Here is a 26,305-nt window from a genome sequence, read left to right on the forward strand (position 1 = left end):
AAAAAAGTGTTGGTATGTTTCACCTTTTTATGATCTGGGGGTCTATCCTTGTGTAGAACAGTATGTTTTTATCAGACGTGATACAGATAAATAAATACAAATCACCAAATAGCATTAAAAAGACAGTTGTTTACAGTTCCTTTAAACTAGGGGGAAATAGCATACTAAAGTTGCAAGAACTTTACAGGTGACCTGAGGAAGATACTGCTTAAACACCCTTCAGATTGACTTTCACCCTCATTAAAATGCTTATATGCATGCGAGATGAGACTTCAAATCCCTTTAGATTATACTGTGATTTCTGAACGCTTAACATATGCTTCAAAATGTAGTTTATAATGTCTCTACAATGGAAATCTCATATTATATTAAGGTAATAATATGGAGATTCTGACGACCTACTGATATTATGAGATCAACAAAATGGCATGTGTGCCAGTCAGGTTACAAATTACGACATTTTCCAAAAGCAAATTGTGTAGTTTCTTAATTTCCCTATCCATTGAAGAGAAAGACAATTTTCACTTGATGCAAACAAAACCTTGCTGTAAACAAAAAACGACCAGGAGCCACTGACCTCCTCTGCATGATGGTTTACAACAAGATACTTAGCCAATTATTGGTTAGACGTGTAATCTTTCAGTATAGTATCAACGTGGTTGATCATTAGTAATACACAGGATTCCCTAAACCTATTAGCAACAGAGCTAATGTGTTGTGAGGCAGACAATGCTTATGGTTATCTGAATATAAAAATGTCATAAACATTTTCTAAATACAAAATTGAGGAAGAGATAGAAGTTCAATTAACAACCCATTGCTCTGTCCAGGAGACCATTCTCTGTAAGAAAGTTAATGATATTATTACAATGAAGTCTTATTTAAGGTACTTTTTTGTTTTCCCGAAATACATCTTCAAACAGTTTTTCTTCAATCTAAAGATCCGCTTCAGTTTTCGGTGTGGTTGGTGTCATTAAACAGATTACACTCTTATCTCCAGCTACTATTCTTGTGTAAAGTTTCCCTGAGTTACACACCTAAGCTGCACTTCGCTCCGTTGTGTAAAGTGCCACAGCTACAGTAATAACTGGAAACAGATAAATTGTGTCTGCAGCTCCGTCATCTTAAGGTGACAAGTTAATGACTCATGTGTTCGTTTTTAAATCCGAGAGATTGATTTGTCCTAATACGACAACAAGGGGGCAAGTTGATGTCTGACACTAAACCTTTTTCCCACAATCACAGTGGAACGGACGGTTAAAGTAAAAGTTGGATATTGGTTTCAAACTGAAGATGTATTGGGAAAAGTAGATGAAAGACCTTATGTGAAATTCATGTGAAGCAAAAATAGATTTCATGACAGTAGTGTCAATTATCTGTTAATTGTTATCTGTTATCTGAGAAGTACACACACACACACACACACACACACACACACACACACACACACACACACACACACACACACACACACACACACACACACACACACACACACACACACACACACACACACACACACACACACACACACACACACACACACACACACACACACACACACACACACACACACACACACACACACACACACACACACACACACACACACACAAACACACCTTGTCACCTCTGGGCGGCAACAATTTGGCATACAATTTCTTGGCACTTTCACATGTTTCCATTTAATATGTGTCAACCATTAACAACAAATAATAACAAGCAGCAAAAAAGTGTTTATCCAGGAGACAGACCGTCACATCTGTTGTGAAAGACACCTGAGCACTGAAGCGCTATGTGGAACATGCAGATCTATGACACATGCGTTAGGGTAACTGGGGGAACAGGGACCATCCGGGACTGGAACTGGTTACTTCACCTGTCCGTAGAGACAGACCTGAGCAGATGAGTCAGGCAGAGACCAACACCGCAATTACTTTAAAGTTACCACAAAGAGTCTCAAGGTTGTCTCAATAACACTGATACCCTTCATATGACCTACATGAAAGCAAACAAGTCGATCGAAGAGAAGATTGGCTAATTCCATCTGTTTTACTTAATGCCTGTCCCTGAGCACTTTCTGTTTGGGTGCCGTGAATCAAAACGATTCACGGCACCCAAACAGAAAGAGCCCATGTTTATATTTTCAACAGCAAATTTCTGCCGTGAGTGCCTAATTTCCTGGATCCTGTAACAAAAAGACCCTCAAAATGACACAGATGGATGTCTGTCCTCGCCTACAACGTTGTGGTTTGGACCCCACAAAACAGGGCTCCAGTTGAATACAAAGACAGACAAATGGTGTTGATTCCCTCTCAAACAACATAACAATAAGATCATTGACTGGAAAAGGGTTTGTATCTGGAAGTGGGCATAAGTGAAGTGCCAGCACAACGCAGGCCCTCAACTGCGTCCACATCTATGAGGCCACAGCTCTCCACGGACGCAGAACGTGTAAAATTAAGGATTTTTAAGTACACAATGGTACGATGAAATCCATCCCTTACCCTAACTGGAACCCAAAGAGATCAACATGGAGATCTTTGAGATTGTAAATTAAACACCCCAAGGTCCTTCAATGTCACATTTGTGGATTTTTGGCCCATGTTAGTCAAAGGTTGAGACTTAAAGTTTCCACGCTCAAGAATGACCTCTATTACTGCTTAAGATGTAACGCTTTATATTTATCTATTTCACACCTGCTGCACTGAAGGCTTCAATAATAATTGTGTCTGCCATGCCCGGACAGGAAAACATGAAAATACTGAAATGGAGTTTGGATAAAAGCCTTAACAAATATCAACATCCATGCAAAAAAACTCAGAAGCCTATAGATCTCGAGTTAGAAATGTTTTGTTTTCTAATTTCTTATCTCCAATATACTGAATAAAATGGTTTTCATTAATTAATTGGTCTGTTTATGATCAATCTCTGAGTCTGGATCAGGCCAGCGTCAACCTGTTCTCTGGATCATTTGAGAACATTATCTTCAGGAACGTAAGTTACTGATGTTGGCTCAAGGTGTGCTTGGCTGCTTTTTCGGTTTCTTCACTGACCTCTCACGACCTCTAGCTCCTCACTTCACGGCCTGGTGGGTGCACAGACTGGAACATTTGGAAACTGGCTGAAATAAAAAAGGGTAAAGTACATCATGTGTGCGTGATATTCAGGAACCAGCGGCCATGTAGCGTTCCACAGACTGAGCTGGACCTTACCCTCAACCTGAACTCTCCGACCACTCGTGTCCCCTCAGAGACTGGAAAATACTGCTTGCTTTTATAACATTCTGTTACCAGTAGCTGTGAAAAGGGGGGACTCATGTTGAAGTTAATTCTGAATTGTGTAACAACTTTAAAAGTCCGACTTAAAGGAATAGTTACAATATATCTTAGTTTATCCTAGTTTAGCATAAAGACTGAAAACACAGGGAGGCCGCTATGGTTAAGTCTAAAGGAATCAGAATATGAATACTAGCACCTCTTAAGCTTACTCATTAACATGTATCTTGTTTGTTGACTTCATGCACCTAAAAAATTACCAAAGACAAAAAAAACAGTTTAGCAGTTAAGCTAGGCATCGGTTAGCAGCAACATGGCAGAGACAATTCTTGAAAAGAATGCAGCAAACTCAACATCCTCGCCTACACACATTTGTATCAACAAAAAAAGAGTTATAAATATAGAGTTTTAATGCAGTTTAATACAGGCCAAGCGACAGGGGACAGGATACTGAAGCCCAGCAAACAGCGCTCATACAACATACTGGATGGAGTCAGTCAGAAAAATTAAGAGGACACAAATTAAAAGAAAGTAATAATCAACATAATGATAAAATATAACTTACAGTGACAATGGAAAGTAACTGTGACCTCAAGGTGACGGCAACACTTCTGAAGGTCATAGCTTGGTAAAGCCGAATAGTCCGGCATACAACATCTGTGAAACTGATAACCTTTGCTATACATTAGTATTTGTATGAAACATTTGTAAAATGAGATACAACATGTTGATAAGTGAACTGTAAGGGGACTGACAGGCAGATTTAGTTACATTCAAAAGGAGGCTAGCTGTTGATAAGCTCAATTAGACCTATCCAGCTGCTAGCTTTAGCTTTATATTTACCAGACAAATGTGGGAGTCTCTACAAGAATGCAAACACGCATATTGGTCAAATCTGCCAAACTTTTATTTTGTTGTGAGCAGCGTTAAAGGTGGGGTAGGTAATTTCGTAGAAACCAGCTCGAGTGCGCAAGAATTTGAAAATACACAACCGGAGAAAATCTGCCACTTCTTTACAGAGCCCCTCCTCCAACACACACAAACGCGCACATGACCAATGAGGGCACGAGATAAGTTTGTGTACAAATGGAAGGCTGACAGGCAGGTAGGCCATCCAGTTATTTTAGCCAGGCCGGCTAAAATGATTGGTCGTGCTTTTTACAGTACTACGGCTTCCACAGATGACATTTTTCTAGAGCATTCCATGGAATATAACAAAAAGTGTATTGGCCGGTTTCTCAAACTTACCTACCCCACCTTTAACAGGGGACATAATAAGAGATTATGTTTAACTTTACATGAACAACAGATACATTTGCTCTTTTTGGTTAGTTTTGGCCAAGCTTTTGCAGGAACATTGTTTCAGTTGACTTAACCAGGAAGTGTGGGCAAGAAAAAGCAATCCTCTACAGAGAGCTTAAATAATTGAAATACAAGATAAGGGTTAAGAGAGCACAATTCTCCTCTTTTCTTGTGAACCCCCTAAAAAAACGTATTAATCATGCAAATCGTTTGGCTACTTTAGTGCTTATCATGGGTTGTTAAGGTTTCTCTGTTATAAATCCATCAGTGATCACACTTTTCCACTTGTGCTTTGATTGCATCGCAGTGTCTTTTTATTGGGTTGAGCTGCAGCTTTGATCTCTATCAGAGCAATAAGATGTCGTCACTCCACCCATGAATCACAGGAAGATGGCTGCACACAAAGAGAGACACATTTTTGTTTGCTGCTGACTGATACAAGTGAGGATATAAGGAAGAGGAAAGTGAAATGTGGAATCCATCCACTCCTCCCAATCCATAAACATGACCTGTGAATGATCCTGCACTGGGAGAACTGTGGAGGGCTGCCAGTCTGTAGCGTTGGCGGTGTGTCTCAGTGTGTCAACACACACTGCAGCAGGGTGTGTGTGTGTGTGACCGAGTGTTTCTGTGGGTTTGAATCAAGACCAAGACTTGAAAGTCTCTCGCCTGTGTTTGCTCTTCATGCAAAAGGTGTGTGTGTGTAGCTTTTCCTCATCTTTTCTTTTGTTAAATCATGTCAGATCAGAGCAGCTTTGAGGTTTTGGCTTAGTCACTGCACAGCAAATTGGTTTCCGTCTCAGTGTTGTTTGATTACGTCTTAACTTCTCGCTTGTATAATATTTTTTTTAAAGTATTTCCTTACAATGACAAAGAAGCTGATAAGAAACATCAAACAGACACAACAACAGATTTGGGATTTTCCAGAATGTGAAGACTTGTGTTTTGAGACATGAACTAAAAATGTAATGTGATGCAGCATATTGTTCGTCAGGTCAGAATGACCCATGGCATCGGCCAGACCCCCGCCCAAACAGTCTGAGACTCCCAAGCTTTTACTGGAACTGAGCCACGCTGATGTATACTGCCAGAGCAAAGTCATGTTTTACATTCATTGCACAATTGGAAATGTGATTTTACAGCTCCCATTATCAGACGACATTTAAAGGAGATATTTGATGTTGCAAAGGCCATAAATCCTCAGCAGTTCAATTAAGGAACCTGTGGAGCCTCTCCAAGCCAAAGCAAGGACTACACTTTCCGCTAGATCAAGCCAACACCACATCTTGCATTTGAACGCAATTTTAGGGCAAATACAAGCAGTTGTGCTCTAAAATCATTATAAGATCTAACTTTAAGTAGATACTAATCGCCCAAATGTAAAAATGTGCCCATACTGAACAAAAGAGCAAATGCAACTAGGACTATGGTAATATGGACTGATCAAATTCAGACATGTTTCTCTCCTGAAAATGTTGAAAAGCATTCAGCATGACAATGTGCACATTACCTCTCGGAGGTGGATGTAATATGAAATAAAATGTATCTAATAGCAAAAATATATATGAAGTAGAAGTTTCGTCTGTTTTAAAAAAGAATCACTTGCAAATGGCACAAATGATCAACAAACACAAAACTATTTGTGTGTAGGGTGTGTTATGTGTAGTTAAACTGTACTAATATATATCTAAGGTTACAAATGCTGAGGTATTCAACAATGTATCTCGGCCTCAGGATGGAAGAGAGGATTCATTCTCAATATCACATCGTATTGACAGTGTGCAGATGTTTTATTTTATGGTTTATTAAAAGTGTGTGTGTGTGTGTGTGTGTGCCCGTGTGTGTGTGCCCGTGTGTGTGTGTGTGTGTGTGTGTGTGTGTGTGTGTGTGTGTGTGTGTGTGTGTGTGTGTGTGTGTGTGTGTGTGTGTGTGTGTGTGTGTGTGTGTGTGTGTGTGTGTGTGTGTGTGTGTGTGTGTGTGTGTGTGTGTAGCTGATGATGATGATGATCTCCTGGCTCTCCTCCTCCCAGCTGCTTCTCTCTCCTGCTGCATGGCTGCTGGTCAATATTGACTCAGGGATCGAAGCAACAGCCACTTTGTCACGGTGCAGGGGGGCAGGGGGCAGACCTGCTATCTCTATGGCATCAGGTGAAAACAGAGAAAAATCAACTCATCATATGTCAGAATTAAAGAAATGTATGATAAAGGAAACATGTTCAGATAAAGAGAGATTTGCAACACTAATGCTGTTTGAGATAAGGGTAAAGGTATCTTTCGTACCAATGCACAAAACTACGACACTGAAACTGATGAGTTCAACCATCATTAATTTAAAGTATTCACACCTGTGTGTGTCCTACTGTGTTTTTCTTAAAACAGGCCTATTGTACACCACAGTTGCACATCTTAGAGGAGATGTGGGTTTCATCCCTCCCAATATTAATATTAATAATTCATGTTTGTATCTATGGACATAATGTGTTTTTGTTGATCAGAACTTTTTTAAACTAAAGGCAGATAAGAATTATCGTGTTACCATTTTTAGATATGCTGGGAAAATTAAAGATATTTACTGGGAGAGAAAGACATTAGTTGATTTCACAAATGTATTAGGGAAAACTTACTCAAAATGTAGTAAGCTCTCAGCAGAACTCAACATACAATATCTCTGATGTTTATGTCATTCTTCGGGAAAAAAACAATGTTTGGCAATACAATAAAATGGTTCACAACAAGCAAAACTGTCTGTGCACTGTAAATATGTTCCATCATTGACATTTGTTCCCTGGTTATCTATTAATAATTGTTAAACTGGTCAACTCTGGGGGGATTTGCATGACTCTGACAGCGGTTCATGATCTCCAGTTCCATACCAGTGGTTCATTTTGCATAGTCCTGTGGTGAAGGCATAGAAACATAGGGCTCCTTTTGTATAGGAGCTAAAGATTAGCTGCAGGATGTGAAGCTCCTCTGAACCTCTTGTTGAACTCACTGCTGTCACCTAGTGACGGCAGGACATCATGCACTGACCCACTCTCATCCATGCACCTGCAAAATGGTTGGTGTTCATGATGTTTTGGTAATTTTCTTCCATGTTTTATTCTATTCGCAAACTATACCAGATTGTTCTTCTTATTTTAGAGTTGTATTGCCCTGGTAACACAGTGTGTACAAATGGCATATAACCATAAAGTTTAAACACACATATCACGCCTGACCTTATTTTGAGCAGACAAACTGTGCCAGGTCCATGTAAGGTGTGTCATCGCGCAATACAACGCAGGAGAAAAGAACATAAGTGAATCAGATCCAAGCCGTTGGCTGCTGTACTCAGCGGGAAGTCAAACACACGCCTACAAGGAAGAGTTTCTGATGAATTAGGGCACACAATAAGAAGTCTCTTTATTTAGAAATGCATTTGGAAACGACGGTGGAATGCAGTTATCAGATGTTTGCTTTGTGCTTGTTAACATTTCAATGCTCTGTGAACTCTTTGTTGTGCTTTGCAAGATAGAACATATATTCAGATTGGACTCATTAGGGCAAAACCAGATTAAAAACAGTGGATCACAAGCTTGGTTGTGTTGCTTGAGCTGTGAAAGGTTTCCAAAAGGTAAAATAAGTATTAACCTCAATCTCTGGAGTAAAAGTAACAGTACTAGGCTGCTTGGAAAGATACTTTATGACAAGTGAAAGTCATGGAGTCAAAATATCACTTAAGAACAGATGAGAGATCATCTCAATATACTTAAAAATCTAACAATTACTCATTATACAGGAAATGCACCTCGTGATTTGTGTATTGTTCGGCACAGGTGTCATTTAACCTGTTAAGCCCCATCCCCCCGCCGGTGGGGGGAAAAACGCATCATCTGCAGGAAACAGCGTCTGAGGGCTTCTTAATATTTAATAAACTATGAATGTTTCATATCCATGTAACGGGAAGAAACTCAGCTAACTGATTATATGAACCATTTTAAGCACAAAAAAACACAAGACTAACGCTGAGCCTCTGCATTAGCCCTGAGCGAAAAAATGCTAACGCCATTAGCACAGAACTCACGGTATAAAAGCCTTATTACTTATCGTAAATGTAAATCCAACCCATCGATTAGGATCATGAGATTACACAGATTCGATAGGTATCTGTATCATCACTCCATGATCAGAACTCGCGACATGAGAAACAAAAACAGACATCACACCATGTAGCATTAGGTAGCCAACACGGCAATATGTCTTACCTTTGTTGTTGTCTGATCAAAAGTTGTCTTTAATGGCATTAAAACGATAGAAACGCTGCTGAAGGTTAATCAGGTTAATCCAATGTGTCTGTGTCACTTTGAAATGATTTCTGATAATCCATCAGAAATAAACCTACTTTTAAGTTTTCAGATTTCAGAGCGTACGTTTCGCTTTGGGCAAACTGCGTGCGCATAGCCCCCACTTCTCAATGGTAACGTTGGTGTGTATTTGGAAATTCCCCTTCGATTCTATTGGCTCTAATGGTTCAAAAGAGATGTCAATCATCAAAATCGACCAATGAGTTCCAGAGAAACGGCAAAAACACCCATTTCCACCCAAATGACCCCAGAGGTGGAGTTTTGTTTTCTAAACCTCTCTAAAAAAGTCAAATGTCACTTGTTTTGCATCAATCCTGATACAGGGTACTTATTATATGTTGTACTTTGGATTCCTAAATATTTTAGTCTACTAACCCATCATTCAAGGGTGGTTTTCACTATAAGTAAAAAATAATTTTTGGACGGACACCATAATTTACATTTTTTTACTATGTTCAATCTGAAGTTTCTTTAAAATAAAAAACATCTATATTGATTCTGACTTTTCTACATCCAACTCACAGGTTTATCATTACTTTGAGGGAACAAGATTATAATTTTACCCTTTTAGAAGTGTAGTTATGGTCATTTGTTCTGGAAATGTCATTTTCGAGTCTGAGACCTGAAAAACAGCCTTGGCGCTAACAAATATGTTTGGGTTCCTGGCATACTTAAAGTGATAGAATGATAAGTCACACTTTAAGGCTGAGTATGTGCTAAATTGCCAAAATCTACATGGACTCAATATTCAATGATGCAGTTTGTCAAAAGCTTTATTCTTCGTGGGAAATGCGTCTTTTTTTCACAAAATAAAAATGTGTTTTGTATGTAGAATCTGCAGTAAAGTAACTATACTGAATAAATGTGGTGAACTTAAAAGTACAATATTAGCTTCTACTCTGTAGAGGTTTAAAGTATCGTTAAATGTCTGGGAGGCGTGTGGCACAGTGGGTTAGTGCGCTGATCTTCAAATCAGAGGATAGCAAGTTCGAGTCCCACTGCAGTCAGCATGTCGTTGCGTCCCTGGGCAAGACACTTCACCCCAAATTGCTCCTGTGGGGATTGCCCACAGTATTGAGTATGTAAATCGCTTTGGATAAAAGTGTCTAACAAGTAACATATAATGGAAACACTAAAGTAATAAACCCCAAAAGGTTTACTTAAGTAGGCTACGGTACTTGAGTAAAAGTAATGACTTACCACCACCGATCATAATCTTTATAAAAGTAGAATTAAGGATCATGGCTTCTGTATTTGACTGCATTAGTTAAATCAAATATATCTAAGCCGCCAACTGAATGTATTTTCCATTTGAATAGATCTGTTGTTTTATGGTATTTACTGTTGGACTTAATTCAATCAGAATTAATGAAAACTATATAAATAAAACAAACTTCTTTCCTGTAAATTACTAAAAACTACAGCTCCAATGGATTACATTTCTCACCCCTGCATTGAGTGTTAAAAGGTGTCCTGGTGGTCTGAACCAGCTCAGTGGGATACAAAGAGACACCCCAGGATTCAGCAGTAGGCTTCATTTGATTTTGTCTCCGTCCTCTCTGCCCCATGTTTTTCTTTCTCCTTGTCTGCGCAATTAGAGATTCTAAAGTAATTACCTGCTCTGCTTCCTCTGCCATTAAACGGCCGGTTCACAGCACCCTGATTAATGCAGAGGCATGCACACCTGCCATCAGCGGCCACGAGAGGCGGAACGTTCTGAAACCTGCAGACGTCCAAGCCTGCATAACACAGGATTACACAACATGAGCAAAAGCCCTAAAGTCACACAAACTGGTCTAAAATCATATTTATTTAGACTTTTACTCTGTCGAATCCAGTTTAATCCAAACAATTTTCATCAGTTATAAGTGCAGTTATGTTTATATTATTCAGTACGTATTCAAATCTGAAACTCAACAACCTGTTTTCATTAAAGTCTACTCAATTCACATACTTTGTACAAACAATTTAACAGTTGTAACGAATGCCGTTTTTAAACATAGTTTTAAATAATTATTTATTGATTATTTGTTGATTATTTATAGCATTAAAAACAACTCGGTGGCCAGGCAATGGCCCTCTTTAAAATCTCTAAAGATATCTAGAAGATTCTATTATCATCTTGATGCTTATTATTAGTAATTGTATGAGAACTGCTTACAAACATGATTTTAAACTGCAGATTAAGAGCCTGCCTCAGAGAATATAATGTATGGTTTTGTTTATAAACAATAGATTAGTACATTATTTATATCTGTCATTGTTTTTTACTGTGGCCCTGCAACATTATTTACCTGAGTGCTTTGTCAAACAAAAAGAATATACATTTTGTTCATGCATAGACCAGATAATAACAAAAACAGTATTTTATAGTCTGTTTGACCTCGAACAATGAAGAAGAAAATACATTTTAAGGGACTTTGACTTTAACTTGAGTATTATATATACATATTCTACACTTCGGAGGAAGATGTACTTTTTTTGTCAACCACAATGGGCAATAACATAACATATAATAAAAAGCATATTACATACTACAATTGAGCTTTACTTGGACAATGTCAACCATGTCAATTTATCATTGCTTTATAGGATTATCAGACATCGACAATGTGCCAATGTTTAAAGTAAGACTTAATTTAGCGGTTTATCCTCTTTAAGCATGGCGAGTACGTTTGATACTTCTTAGTATATTTTGTTAATAATGCTGCCTCGCTGTGGAATTGCCACTTAAGAATCAGAGTACTTATTAACAATGAAGGCAAGGTAATTTATATAGCACCTTTCAACACAAGGCAATTTAAAGTGCTTTACAAAAAATGAAAGACATTAAGAAAATGGCATTTCAAATCAGTCATTACAAGAAAAGATAATAAAAGAAACATTAAAAGAAAAAATACATGGATAAAAGTTACAGTGCAGTCTAAGATATGAATATTTCAATTAAAAGCAGCGGCAAAAAGATAAGTCTTCAGCCTGGATTTAAAAGTAGTAAGAGTTGCAGCGGACCTGCAGGTTTCTGGGAGTTTGTTCCAGATATTTGGAGAATAATAACTAAACGCTGCTTTTCCATGTTTAGTTCTGACTAGTCTGGGGACAGAAAGCTGACCAGTCCCTGAAGACCTGAGAGATCTTGATGGTTCATAACTTAGCAGTAGGTCAGAAATGTATTTTGGGCCTAAACCATTCAAAGCTTTATAAACCAGCAGCAGTATTTTTGAAATCTATTCGTTGACACACAGGAAGCCAGTGTAAAGACTTCAGAACAGGAGTGATGTGATCCACTTTCTTAGTGTTAGTGAGGACTCGAGCAGCAGCGTTCTGAATTAGCTGCAGCTTTCTAATAGATTTTTTAGTGAGACCTGCAAAGACACCATTGCAGTAGTCGAGTCTACTGAAGATAAAAGCATGGACAAGTTTTTCCAAATCTTGCTGTGACATTAGTCTTTTAATCTTTAGGTGATAGTAGGCTGATTTAGTAACTGTTTTAATGTGACTGTTGAAACTCAGGTCAGAGTCCATGACTACACCTAGATTTCTGGCTTTATCTGTTGTTTTGAACATTGCAGACTGAAGCTCAGCGCTAACTTGTATACGTTCTACCTTGGCTCCAAAAACCATTACCTCAGTTTTATCTTTGTTTAATTGGAGAAAGTTCTGACACATCCAGTCATTGATTTGTTCAATGCACTTACTCAGTGTTTGAATTGGAGCATAGTCTCCTGGTGAAATTGTTACGTAAATGTGTGTGTCATCTGCATAGCTATGGTAACTTATTTTGTTGTTCTTCATTATCTGAGCCAGTGGTAGCATGTAGACGTTAAAGAGAAGAGGCCCCAAGATGGAGCCTTGAGGTACCCCACATGTCATATTTGTCAACTCAGATGTGTATTTACTAGGGCTGTCAAGTTAATGTGTTAATAACGCGTTAATAACGCGTTAATAACGCGTTAATAACGCGTTAATAACGCGTTAATAACGCGTTAATAACACGTTAATAAAGCGTTAATAAAGCGTTAATAACGCGTTAACGCCACTAATTATTTTTACGCGATTAACGCATGTGTATTTTTTTTCCTCGGCCGCCCCGTAGTTTCAGAGCGCATCAAGTTTAAAATACCATCTACAAGCTGATGCTGACAGCCCCGCTCCTGCCGCCCGCTTGTGGCAGACCATACTTCCACGCTCACCGGCAGGCACCGACAGACTATTGGGAGGACCGGGAGGGTGTGTGTATGTGTGGCCCGAGCGAGCAAGAGAGAGACCTTACGTGCATTGTTGTTGTTAGCATCTGGTGCTAGCTAGCTGCGCTAACGGATATAAGGAGCTGTTTAAATGAAAACAGAGGAGCGACATTTCGCCACAACTGCGTCGAGCACTTGACCTTATGCAGGAAGCCAGACAGTGGGACATTGTAGGAGAAGTCAGCACACTCAGCACGGATAGTGCAACATGATTGCAGCGTCCAGGCAGCTCCCGTTCGAGCATAATATGCCTTGAGTTGCACATAGCTCCAACAATCCATCACACACACACACACACACACACAACACACACACACACACACACACACACACACACACACACACACACACACACACACACACACACACACACACACACACACACACACACACACACACACACACACACACACACACACACACACACACACACACACACACACACACACACACACACACACATACACATACACACACAGGTTGAATTGAGGCGAATATTTATAATGTTCAGAGGTTGTTGTGTTTAATATTCATGAGAATATTTGTCATTGTTCAAATGATAATAAACATTAGCATAAAGCATATTTGTCCACTCATATGTTGATAAGAGTATTAAAAACTTGAAAAATATTCCTCTAAGGTACATTTAGAACAGATAAAAAATGTGCGATTAATTTGCGATTAATCGCGAATTAACTATGGACAATCATGCGATTAATCGCGATTAAATATTTTTAATCGACTGACAGCCCTAGTATTTACCTATAGAAACAAAGTTTTCTGTCCTTTAAGTAGGATTCAAACCAATTTAGAACTGTTTCCGAAAGTCCCACCCAGTTTTCTAGTCGGTCGAGTAATATGCTGTGGTCAACAGTGTCAAACTCAGCACTGAGATCTAATAATACTAACACTGAAGTTCTGCCACTGTCTGTGTTTAAGTGGATGTCATTGAAGACCTTTACAAGAGAAGTCTCAGTGCTGTGGTTTGGACGAAAGCCTGACTGGAACAAATCGAAACAACTATTTAAATGCAAGAAATTACTCAACTGTTGTGAATAGAATCTTAAAGACAAGCTGTATGAGTTGTATATGGTTTGTTATTCAAATTCATCCCCCCCTCTTAAAAATGATATCTTACATTTACGAGTGAAATCTAGTCTTTCTCTCCTTCCATTATCTAACACTCATACATATTTATTTTGGCCATAAAGAACACCAATAACACCAAAATCTGACGGTAGCAACAATGACCTTCAGTGTCAAGATTATATTTTCTGTCAGCAATTTATTTGCCTGGTCTGACAGATGCAGCAGCAGGTTATCTTTCCAAGTCTATAAGCTCTTTTTATTTCTTTTTTTTTGTTAACAGTTAATGTGTAACCGAGTGTTCGAGGAATCAGCACATTTCCTTTTACCTCATACAGCGATCAATGCTGGTGTGGCTTTGCTGTGAGGGAGCTAAATGGGATCATTGTCAAGAGCGCTACAGTAACTAATCTCATCCTGTCTGGAAGTTTGATATGAGAGAAATTAAGTCATGCTATGTGTTTCAAACAGTAAACTTTGGAGAAATATAGATACAAGTGACTGCTTCTTCAATGAAAGCGTTAGGAAACACCTGCAGTCTGTTGATACAAACATCTAAACTTACCATCACAAGCTCCAATCTTTCTCTAAGTTTATAATCTGATTTACTGTAAACATGAACTTTGATAGGAGAAATCTTTAACTTTACTTAGCTTTTGAACAATTAACATTCTGGCCCTGTGCCACCTAATCAGGAAACCAGTTATCTATTATTTCACGAGTAAAGAGAAAAGCTTCACACTCAGTCAACCATGGCATCTGTCTTGTCATTCTGTGATTGCTTAAAGCACCTACAGTAACCTTCTTTGTATAGACATCCAACATGACACATTTTGTAATCGAAACACTGCTTTATATCCTGCCTTTTTTTGTGTGTATTAATGTTAAGGTTTATTTCTTTCAAAAGTCATTTTACTTGAACCTGTTCAGACCTTGAAAAATGCTTCATATAACACGTTTGACAGCCATGCTACTATCTTTCTTAGCTTTTATTTATTAGGCATATGTACAGAGATGCTTTGAGCCTAAAGTAAAGTGAAGATTGATGGGAATGTTTTGACCGTATGTGTTCAGAAACCAAAGAGTTATACAAATGGAAAGTTAAGGGATTACCAAAATGGTCACGAATTGTGCCGATGGAGATGGATGTCTGTCCCATAGTTGTCAAGATGTCCAGAAATGTCAGTCTCATGGTGGTGCAACAGGGACCATTGATTTCCCTACAAAATCTAAAAACTACAATTAAAATATATCTAAAGTGAACAAAAAGAATATTACTTTTTTAAAGCACTTAGTGTAGACATTTTTTTAATTAACTGAATAAAATGTACACTTGATCATTCTTTACAAAACATAAATCATGTCAATACATCTAATAGTTTCAGATATACAGTTTAAACGTGCTGCCAACAGCTAAAAGGACGCTTCAGTTTACAACTCCTGTTTTGAGCGTTTATTTATATGAGCCAGAGAAGTTAAAAAATCGTTGTCCTACTTCAAATAAGACACCATGTGTGATTTTATAGATTGTAAAACTTATACTAGAAATGGTCTTGAGAAGTTTTTCGGAAACTCATTTCCCAAAGCTTACCCCCCCCACCCATGCTCCACCACCAGTGGTTGGACTCTGGACCTTTGTCTCCACGCTCCTCTGCTCATCCCTAAAATTAATTCATCCGCACATCTCTGTCCCTCCAACACCACATTAACCCCGACCACAGGAGGCATCCTGTCGGAAAAAAATGTCCCTCTCTGGCTTCACGGTGAAACATCAGTTTGACCTTTCCACCTCAGACCTTCTCTGTCTGCTCTTTCCCACCCTCGCTTGCTTCATCCAGATTTCAACATGATCATGCAGGGAAATGAGGGCCGAACAGTAAAGAGACAGGTGGTTGTTATAAGTGGGTGGAAAATATGTAAAAAGCAAGTATCAGTGTGACAAAAATATACAAATTAAGACATAGCCAAGCCTCGTCACTCTCCAAACATGTCCACAGTTGCCATGCTTTTGTGAGGAAGACTCATTTCAGAGGGTCACGCCACACTGGCTGCTTTCTGGAGGACAGAGAAACTGTAATTGGGGGCCATTAGCTGTTGCCCAAGACCAGTCATGCAGGAGGGGTTTGTAGATTGAGACATGGTGACTGCACAGTCCCACCGCCTGGATCAGTGTCCCCTACCTGTGTGACTTCCCCACCCCCAACCCCCGACCTCCCTGACCACACCCCCTGCATGACCCCCCACACACAAAAATACCTCCCTGTGTCCTTTGGTTTTTTGCATTGTCTTCAAACAGACCTTGAATAAAGTCAGGGCCAGCTACACCCAACAGCAATCAAATAAAAAGCCACTTTTATAACAGCTTTAAAATTGTGTCAAGGCAATCTAACCCCATCAGTCATACCTGTCTGATAGCTCCTGCACGGCTTTGTGCCAAGGACCCCTCTATCTCACCTCAACAAGACCTTTACTATGGCCGGGTCTGTGAAACATCTCCAATCTATTAAAGGGTGAAGTATGGGGAATATAGATTACATATATATAGAAACATTAACATTACAATACTGAATATTCTTTGTGAGAATTGGTACCAGTTATCAAATTGAGTGTATTTAACATGGATGTTGAGCAATACAGTTTATAGGGAATAAACTGTTGAAGAAAACAACAAAACAACTCTTTACAATTAACTTAAATTCATTGTTAAGTCCTGATAACTTCAGTTCCGTAAAGAGGTAGGAAAACTGCTTCTGCAAGTAAATCATTTAATTTTTTTCAAAATCGACTTTTTGGGTAATTTTCCCCTTCATTTTGACCGACATTTCTACAAATGCTAATAGCTTTACTTTAAGATTCCTACATGAGGATAAAATGTTTTATAGTAAACGTTTTTTTTTGCAGTGCAGGACCCCTCCTGCAGCTGCAGATTCAGTCACTGCAGACGGAGTTTCACAGTCCCTCTCATAAAGAGTTGCCCTGCTTTATGGCCCTATTGCCCAACATCACATGCCTTCAGTGCAGGGATATGAACTGAGATAAGGGAAGAAAGTACCGAAACAAGTCTCCCTCTCCTCCTTCCTTGCGCCGATCGCTCAGGTAAGTGAACAGGATGGGGAACACGCTGAAGTATGGCTCTAAAAAAAGTGTTACAATAAAAACAAAGTGAAAAAAAGTATTGTGTCTTACTAATTCTTCATATAGCATGGGAAGTGGAAATCAAGACAATTTCTTTGGAATATATCAAAGAAGTTTGAATCACTTAGATGCCCTTATTGCACACAAGTTTTATAAATCATGTCTTTATGATAAGCTGATGACCTTATCCTTGACAGCAGCGCACAGCGAGGGCAGTAAAGGTGCATGATTACGAGGTGATGGTTCATAAAGGGTTTGGCTCAGATAAGATGGTTTGTGGGAGTGAGACAGGACTGGTGACTTTAGGTCAATAGAAACTAGGTTTTCTTACTGACAATGAGGCTGATTAAGCAACATTTTACTGCAAAAATAATCTCGTATTTGGATCAACTTGTTGAATTTAGGAATCAAGTTCTGTTTTGCCAGGAGCACACTTGTGTTTTCAGTAGTACCTGGGCTGGCAAAGTCATAAAAATATTGCGGCCCATGAAAGGCAGCCATTCCAACCTTTAACCTACTCCTCACTTAGTCACGCAGGATGTTTGCTAAGATCTGGTGACTTTAAAACTGAACATTATGTATGTATTGTATGTCTGATTTTTTCATCAAGAAAAACACTGACGAATGAGGGGCTGACGATGTATTAACCTCTGATCCTACCACCTGCAATTTTTCCATTTACTTTGTCATTCCAAAGAAATGCCTCCTCGCTGAAGATCACCTTTCTAATCTTCAGAAAGGCTCTATTAATGGGCCTAATGGCACATGAGCGATACCACACCTGAGGGAAACTGCTTCAGCAACTTCCCGTAGTGCAATGCAAACCTTCATGGCTGCACTCCATTCAGGGGAAACCATTAGAACAAACTGCTCTCGGGTGCAGCAAAGCAGACCGGGGACCATCATTTATGAACCAAATCACCTCTGGGTGCCCTATGCAAGGACAAAACAAAAACTGTCTGCATGCAAACTGCCACAGAGCAACCATACACATGTTCTGAGCAAAGTGAGAAGTACAAAAAAATGAATCAGCTACATTATCCAGAACTTTTGACTAGTCAAATCAATCAGTAATGATTAATAGCATAGCTTCCCTTTAGTGAAAATTCCACTTTCTTTTGGCAAAACTTCCTGCTGGACTTCATTATCGGATTTTTATGTAAATACTACAATCATTTAGTGGTATAGTCATTCAAGCATGATGTAAATGGTAAAATATCTGTAATTTGAATTGTGAAATCAGTTTAACTTGATTCCCTGTTTTGATGAAGTTATTACAATGTGCTATGTACAATTTTCTACATTCCCAACAAACAGTACTTTATTGTAATGTGAAAATCCCTTCGTTCTTATTTCTCACTCATCAAATGGACCTTTCTATGCATAAAATGTTATGTTATGACCTCATTACTGATGCCACAAAAACAAAAGTTGTTGTTCTTAAACTAAATCAAAGCGTTGCTAATTTCTCATTTGTGTTTCAATTGTGTTCTTCCACAATTACTAATTGCATCATAAATTCTTCACTGGCGGTATTTACAAGCACTTGCACTTTATGGGCATGAACCATAGTATCAGACAATTGCATTTGATGTGTTGTTACTATATTTTGATTGTGGGAGTGTGTATCTGTGGTCACTCCCCGTTGTGTCTACCATGTCATTACATGTTTGACAATATATGGCAATAGGTTGTTTTAATCTTACATCCTTTAATCAAGCATTCAGTGTTATTTCCAGAATGTTGAACCTATTGTCATTTTATAACTATGATTCCCTGGAGCTGTAATTCTATTTAAAAGCCTGCTTTAGAAGGCACTGTAGAGCTGTAGGGGCCTTCAGTGAACACTAAAGGCACCTTCATTCACTTCACAAACAAAAAGGAAGAGCGAAAGAAATACAAAAATGTCATAAAGAGAAAGGTTTCCCTCTTGTGGTTAAAATCAGGAAGTGCAGAAAAGCAAACTGAAGACACAACGAGCATCTCTGATATGATCCAAAGAGTAATTGAGCTTGACTGTATACTTCCAACAAATTAATTCCAATCAAGTTAATAAAATCTATCTGTGTGTCTATCTGTCAGGAACATATCAGAGGCAGCACAAAGCTCCTCATATAATATGAATTACTGTACGGGCTAGACTGTGTCACTGGTGAACAGTTATGTAATATGTTTAACGTTTGTAATGCAGTTCTTTACAATATATTATGTAAGGAGAAGAAAATGTTTCCTCATCAATGAGCATGGCGCCTGGTGCCTCATATCTTTACTGTTTTCATGCAGTGCTTTAGTTTTGATATGTTAATACAGCAAAGGTCTTAAACAAGTAGATGACTCATCCTATAAAACAGTGTATCTATATAAGGTTATATAATATACATTCAGTATTGGATTTACATGTTCTGCTTTAAAAGATAAGGGGCTGTAGCTCTTAAGTCGTCCAAAAATATCTCATTGTTCTCTAAAAATAAATGAAAACTAAAATGTTATGAACATCAGTGACGATTCATTTTGTATTTAAATTAGCGTTAATTTCTGTGTATGAGTGCATTTTTTGCAACTAGTATTTCTATGGCATTTCTTTCTCAATTTTCTGCAATTTACATAAAAGTCAACATTGAACAATTCCCAAAGAAGAGATAATCTATTCTAGGGGGATACAAATCTGTGTTGTATGTACATTTGTCCTTGGAAAAATACATTACACATAGCTTGTGATGTCATTTCTCAACCTCTGAACACACAGAGGTCTTCAGTGTAAAGCACGAAGAATGTTCTTGCAATGACGCATCCAAAGTAGTTTCTTCCAGGGAACAGCAGCATGCACTTCAGCCTACACACCATGCCATTCTGATGGTCCATGTGTCCAGTTGATTTAATTACCATATTAATGTGGCCCCGTTTTTTATCAACATCCCTAATGTTGGAGTATGACTCACTTGCCTCCTTGTTCTGCCAGTGTTGAGTCCGCCCACTGGTCATCTCACAGTCTATGAGGCATCTGCATAGACAAACCTTCCCTGCATCAATGAGAGTGAAAAAGCAGGCCTGAGAACAAAGCAGGCCTGAGCCAAACAAACAACACTCAGTTTGGTGCAATTCAGGTCATTTAAATGTTGTTGTTTTTTTCCCGACAGAACATGTGAGGAGCTATTAGAGCCATTAGCAAAAGGGAAAAAAACATGTTGCAATAAATCTTTGGATTTTAATGCTAAAACCTTGGATCTTAATACAATCTGATTTATCTTTGTCACTTGTGGGTTTTAAGGCAACAATGCAGGCACCATCATCAAATGTGCAAACGTAGTGTTTTACAACTCATAATTATTGGCCAGGCAATTATCCTTGTGGTGTAAATATGAAGATGCTCTGACCATGAATTACAGCTCCGTGTGGGAGGATGGATGAAGGCCGCCAGAAGCTACAGTACGACAGAGAGGCAAGCAGGTGGAGGGGGAGGAGGTGCTGATGGGAGAACAGGAGTGTAACACATCAGTGAAGATTCAATGAAAAGCAGACGCACCTCTGACGCACAATGAGTGAATAAACACATGAGACATTATTTCTGATGACCTTATTAATTTCCCTCACTTAAGGGAGCTTTCTAAATCCCAGCACATGACGTGTTAAGAACTTTTTAGTTTTAAAATCATGTGGATGTAGAAAATGCAAAAACTTTTTTTTTAATATTTAGTCAAATACTTCCAGTTACCTCAACAGGGTGTCTAATTTCACCCAGTTTGACCTCAGTCTGTCCCTAGAAATTATTCATCAGTGACTTGTTCTTTAATTTGTCTGCTTTCTCAGCTCTGCTGGCTCTGCATGCTCTTGTTTCTACAGATTTACAGACATCAGGTAACTCAAGCACAAACTATAATCACGATACTCGCATTGCATTTCTCAAGGAGCAATGCCACGTCACTGAAACAGAACAATATGTTAGACGTTGGTTATATTGTAGGTTGTCAACATATTTGTAATTTTTCTATGATTAGATTACATTGAAATGCATAACATTACATCAGCCCTGATCTGGACACATAATCTCTGTAATGAAACTGAGGTCCAACTGCTGTTCCTGTGAGTCGTCTGCAGTCATGTCTACTCAAGTTTTCATGCCATTAGAATAGCAGTGCTCTGTGTACTGAGCTCACATTGACTGAGGGTTTGTTCATCAGTAAAATCAGCTGGTGTAGTATTTAAACAGGCTTTAGGAGGCACATTTTTGGATGGCACACGTTTGTGTAGCATTAAGAGGAGAACAAAAACAGGAACACTCTACAAGGATCTGGTTGCTACAACTGTGGCACAATAACATCATTGATTGATCTGGATGAAGCAAAAACACATATTTTTCCTCTGACCTATAGTGCTATTTGTTAATCTAGATTATTTAGGTGCAAGTTGGTATTGGGTGCAGAGATGTCTGCCTTTCCTGCAAAGACATTAGAAACACTCAACAGCAATGTTTCTTTCTAGAAATCATGGCCTGGTTACTCAAGACAATTCACCAAACTTATTATTTGCAATATCATGTAGGAACTGATTTCTTTCTAACATATCACTGCACAGAAGGAAGTGTGAGTCTATTCATGAATGAGACTAAAGATAAACTAAATGATTCTGGAGGATCTTGGTTATTTACTTCAAATTTCACAAACAGGGTACCACACTGCACAATGAAAAACATTTACATTAAAGTCCATGAAGTGTCTAAATGACTAAGAAATATGTGATCCAGATGAAGTAAACCTTAAACATTAGGAATCAGGTTTTTGCTTGATCTAAATAACATAAACCTGATTCCATATGAACGCAGCATTCGTTTTTGAGCTGTCAAGTGTCTTAGCGATCCATTTGGGCAACTAGCACAACACTACAGCGGCTGATATCACATTTATGTGGTTTGTACTCCTCATCTCTGAGTGAAGGTCTCACGCACATGTTGCTATGGGCTGTTTTTCACACCGACTACTTGAGCCTCAGTAATAAAAACACAATGAATCCAAAATTAGGGACATACTGTGTTGCTTTCAGCTTTAACAGGTTAACATATGAATTCTAAAACATAAGTCCTATGTTTTTCTCTTACTATCAATTTCACTGTCACTATATGGGCCTGAGGTACCGTTCTGTTGTTTATTGAGTTGTGCTTTATTTGCCATTTTATTTGAAAGGATATTACTCAAGGTCAGTTTGATTGTGCAGTCCCAGTGAGCATCAGAAAGCCAATTAGACTAGGCTATCATCTTTAAATGTAAGGTACTATCAAGAATTATTCCGGCTTTAATTATATAATGTACATATAATGTATTTTAAGTGTCTTAATAAGGTATGTTATGCAAACAATACATTAAAAAGAGACCACTGCTGATGCAAGTAACAATTATTTTATTGTTCCAAATATTATTTTGATCAAGCATCTTATTTTCATTTGATTAGTTAAGGTTTTAGGAAATGACCATCACAGTATGAGGTTCAATGTGATCTAACATGACTTGTTTTGTATGAAATATAGCAGTTAAAACTACTTCTAAAAGCTAGAATCAGTCATTGTCACTATTTTTGCTTTTCGAAAGCTATATACGGCTAACGCCAGTTGCTTGTTAGCCTAGCTTAGCACAGGAATGAAAACCGGAAGAAACAGCTAGCCAGTCTCTGTCGAACTGTAACAAAATCTGCCTACCGCCGCACTGCTAAAGTTCACTACATCTTGTTTTTCCCATACAAACAAATGAATCAAAAACATAAACATATATTTTATTTATCTTTGGACCAACCTATCATCCAATAAACTATTGATTTCAGCAAGGGGCAACGACAAAATAAAAGGCCACAGTGTATTAAGTCAACAATATTTATTTTATTTTATCGAGTTTGTACGATTTTGGTTCTGTAGCAACCTACTGGATAACTCTAATGAAGTGCAATTGTACTCAAGCGAGTTACAGTTGAGAGCAATGACAGGCACACGTTTTGTGCAAATCGAACAGCATTGGAACGGCTCCTACATATACACAGCAAAAAAACATGCCAGAGGAAAACAATACTTAATCAGTTTACATTGACAATAGTTAGGAAGACTTCCCTCAATGTCAATCCAAGCCAACACTTGAGAGATACACATTTACCCATTGTTGGATTATGGGAGAGAGCAAATAAAAACATTCAGTATTTACACACGAGAAATGTGTGGTGTTATCCAGCCAGAGGTTAAATCCCTTTAATCTGCCCTCGTGAAGATTCCTAACATTACGCATTGCCTTTCAAACGTATAATGCCAACAAAATAAAATTACCCAAATTGTTGTGCTAGATAAGGGATGCGCCTCCTCGCAATTGCTTTAAGAATAACTCCTAAAGGCTTCGTCTTTCTTGCATGTGTGGCAGAACACTGGCAATGCAAAATATAGATTGGGGTTAATACAACTTAAAGTAACAACGAGCCACACAGAACGATACAACAATCTGAAACACAGGGGTGCTGGGAGCCTTGGTACAGTTGACTGCAGAAGTTCTAAATCACCTTCTTTACATCGGCTCAGTCCAAAATCTACATATTCAACAATTAAAGATGAGCTTTTGTTTGTGTCCGATGTCTACTGACAGTTAAATACATGGTGGTGTGTAACCTCCAAACATGCAGATTGTTGAGTTGTAGAGTTTGGTAACCAGTCTGTAGCATAATTAGTCAAACTTACAAGCTTAAAGTCTGTGTTTTTGAGCATTATATGCTCCATTGTCCCTCACAGTGAAATTGACAAACTGGAAATGTGTGCACTGGCTTGTGTTGGCTCCAAAATGTAAAGTATGTTAGATGTTGCAACATCTATTTTTTTCTGAAAGCCAGTGGGCATTATTATTATTATTATTTTAAACCCATAATGAAACAATAAGATGTTGTATTCCCATCTACAGACAGCATAATTAACATATCAGTCATAAACTGATCTAATGCTGTTGTTCACGTTGAAACCAAAGGAAGGTCATGAATTAACACATGTTAGAAGACTATTTAGTCTCATTAACCAACCTCTTTTCATGATCACACATTTAAATGTTGATAATGAATTGTTAAACCGGTGCACGCAGTATTATTTTTACCATCTAAATCGACAGATGGAGTCTGGGTCTGGCAATGCCACTTGTGAAGGAAAGCAAATGCACCACTACATTCTACAGCTTTCCTTTATTATACAATCAAGGGCCACGTTGACATATTTTACAACCTAGAATTGAACAGCATAAACAAAAACTACTTCAGTTGCATTCAAATGGCAACTATCAAAAAGTAAACTTACTGAAACATACATATTAAATAGGGTATAGTCCATGCAATTGCACACGGCCGGGTCTGCGTCATTATGGTATGTCGTTATTAGTGTATGGGAGACATCAGCCACTAGTGCTTTCTGATTTAGGTTCAGGGAGCAAAACTCCTCAACTAACATCAGAAACGTCTCAGCCAGACTTGAAGAGCAAGATGGCCACTTGGCCCAAGTAGAAGTAAATAAAATGCTTTGTCTCGTGGGTGACGTAGCTGCCGAAGTTCCTCCCGACGATGCAGTGCCAGGTGGGGTTATACTTCTTGTCAAACTCCTAAAACATGTCAAAAGAAGAAGATCAGTGAAACAGGCCCTTACAGCATCAAAAAAATGATAAACTGACAACTACGATTACAATTTCAGCGTCTATTCTATCTTTTATATTTCAAGTTCATAAATGTGTTACGTTTGACTGTATAGCTTTCCAATCATCTGTGAAGCACTTTGGATAGTGATGGCCTGTTTGATTGCAGCTAGATAAAATAAAGATACATTTTAAGTTGAAAAATAAGAGAACATCAAATATTCTTCTGTATGGTATCAAAATGTTGTGTTGGTAGATTGGGAGGGGGGGGGCTTGTGGACTTGTGACATCTGAAAGAAGAAACTAGTGGCTACGGCCCTGATCATAAGAGCCTTGTCTCCCCATGTAACCAAAAATAGATCCAAGAATAAAAAAGGCTTTGAATTTGCACATCATGTGCCAATGATGTAAGCATGCCGAGATTCCATCCATGCTGCCAGTCCGTCTCACCTTCTTGATGTAGGCTGCGATGTCTTTCTCTATGTTGTACTTCTCCATGGCCTGGGTGGCACAGTCCACCGCGTCCTGCTGCATGTCCTCGGACATGTCTGCGTTCTTGATCACAGCTTTTCTGTCAGTCATGGTTGTGTGTGATGATATCGCCTGCCTGGGGAGAAAAAGGAGCACGATCACTGCACTGAAAATGAACACCGCACGTAGTGATGAGGATGTTTAGGCCAGCCAGAAGGACCTTCCAAAAACATCAATCATACGCAGAAGATTGCCCGTTTGGCACAGAGTTTTCTATCATGTGCACTGATTCACAGTCCTTACTTAAGGTCATGTGTTATACGCTAATCGTATCTAAAGGGATGATTTGACAGTTGCATAGATTGGCTGCGAAACTTGATACAGGTGGAGTTAAATTACTTGGCAAAATCACTTTCAGATAAAAGCAGCTTCTGCATCAGGAGACTCTTATTAATGATATGCTCGCAGTACTAAGCTTGCTGCTATCCCTTCCAGTACAGTCCACATGACTAAACAGTCGAAATACAACAAGGCATACAGTAGAAAGCTCACCATCATAAGAGAAATTCGCAACAGAAATATGTCAAGACATGCAAGTCAATATTTTTCACATTACAGAATCTGCAACTCACCTTTTGTTGTAGCGAAGGGAAACACTTCTTTCCAAAAAATATGTATTTCACCCAGCCAGGGGGGAAGGTTCAGATGATGCTGCGGCTAATTGCTTTTTAAAGATTTACACAATAAGCATGTAGGCAGGTTGGCTCTCTGTGCTGTGATCCAGCAGCTCCCCGCCCCTCTGCTGCATGCTGCCCCCT

General features: G+C 38.7%; 1 protein-coding gene across 1 annotated transcript; it reads right to left on the reverse strand.

Moving 5' to 3' along the window:
* Positions 1-23,231: 23,231 nt before the first annotated feature.
* dynll2a (dynein, light chain, LC8-type 2a) lies at positions 23,232-26,304 on the reverse strand. Its single transcript, XM_034097278.2, has 3 exons — positions 26,120-26,304; positions 25,467-25,623; positions 23,232-24,986 (listed from the first exon to the last, which is right to left on the reverse strand). Exons 2-3 carry the CDS (start codon positions 25,596-25,598, stop codon positions 24,849-24,851), a joined length of 270 nt encoding a protein of 89 aa, XP_033953169.1. The 5' UTR covers positions 25,599-25,623; positions 26,120-26,304; the 3' UTR covers positions 23,232-24,848.
* Position 26,305: the final 1 nt, after the last annotated feature.

The sequence above is a fragment of the Pseudochaenichthys georgianus genome, chromosome 13, assembly GCF_902827115.2.
Source record: "Pseudochaenichthys georgianus chromosome 13, fPseGeo1.2, whole genome shotgun sequence".
In the NCBI taxonomy this organism is placed as follows: Eukaryota; Metazoa; Chordata; class Actinopteri; order Perciformes; family Channichthyidae; genus Pseudochaenichthys; species Pseudochaenichthys georgianus.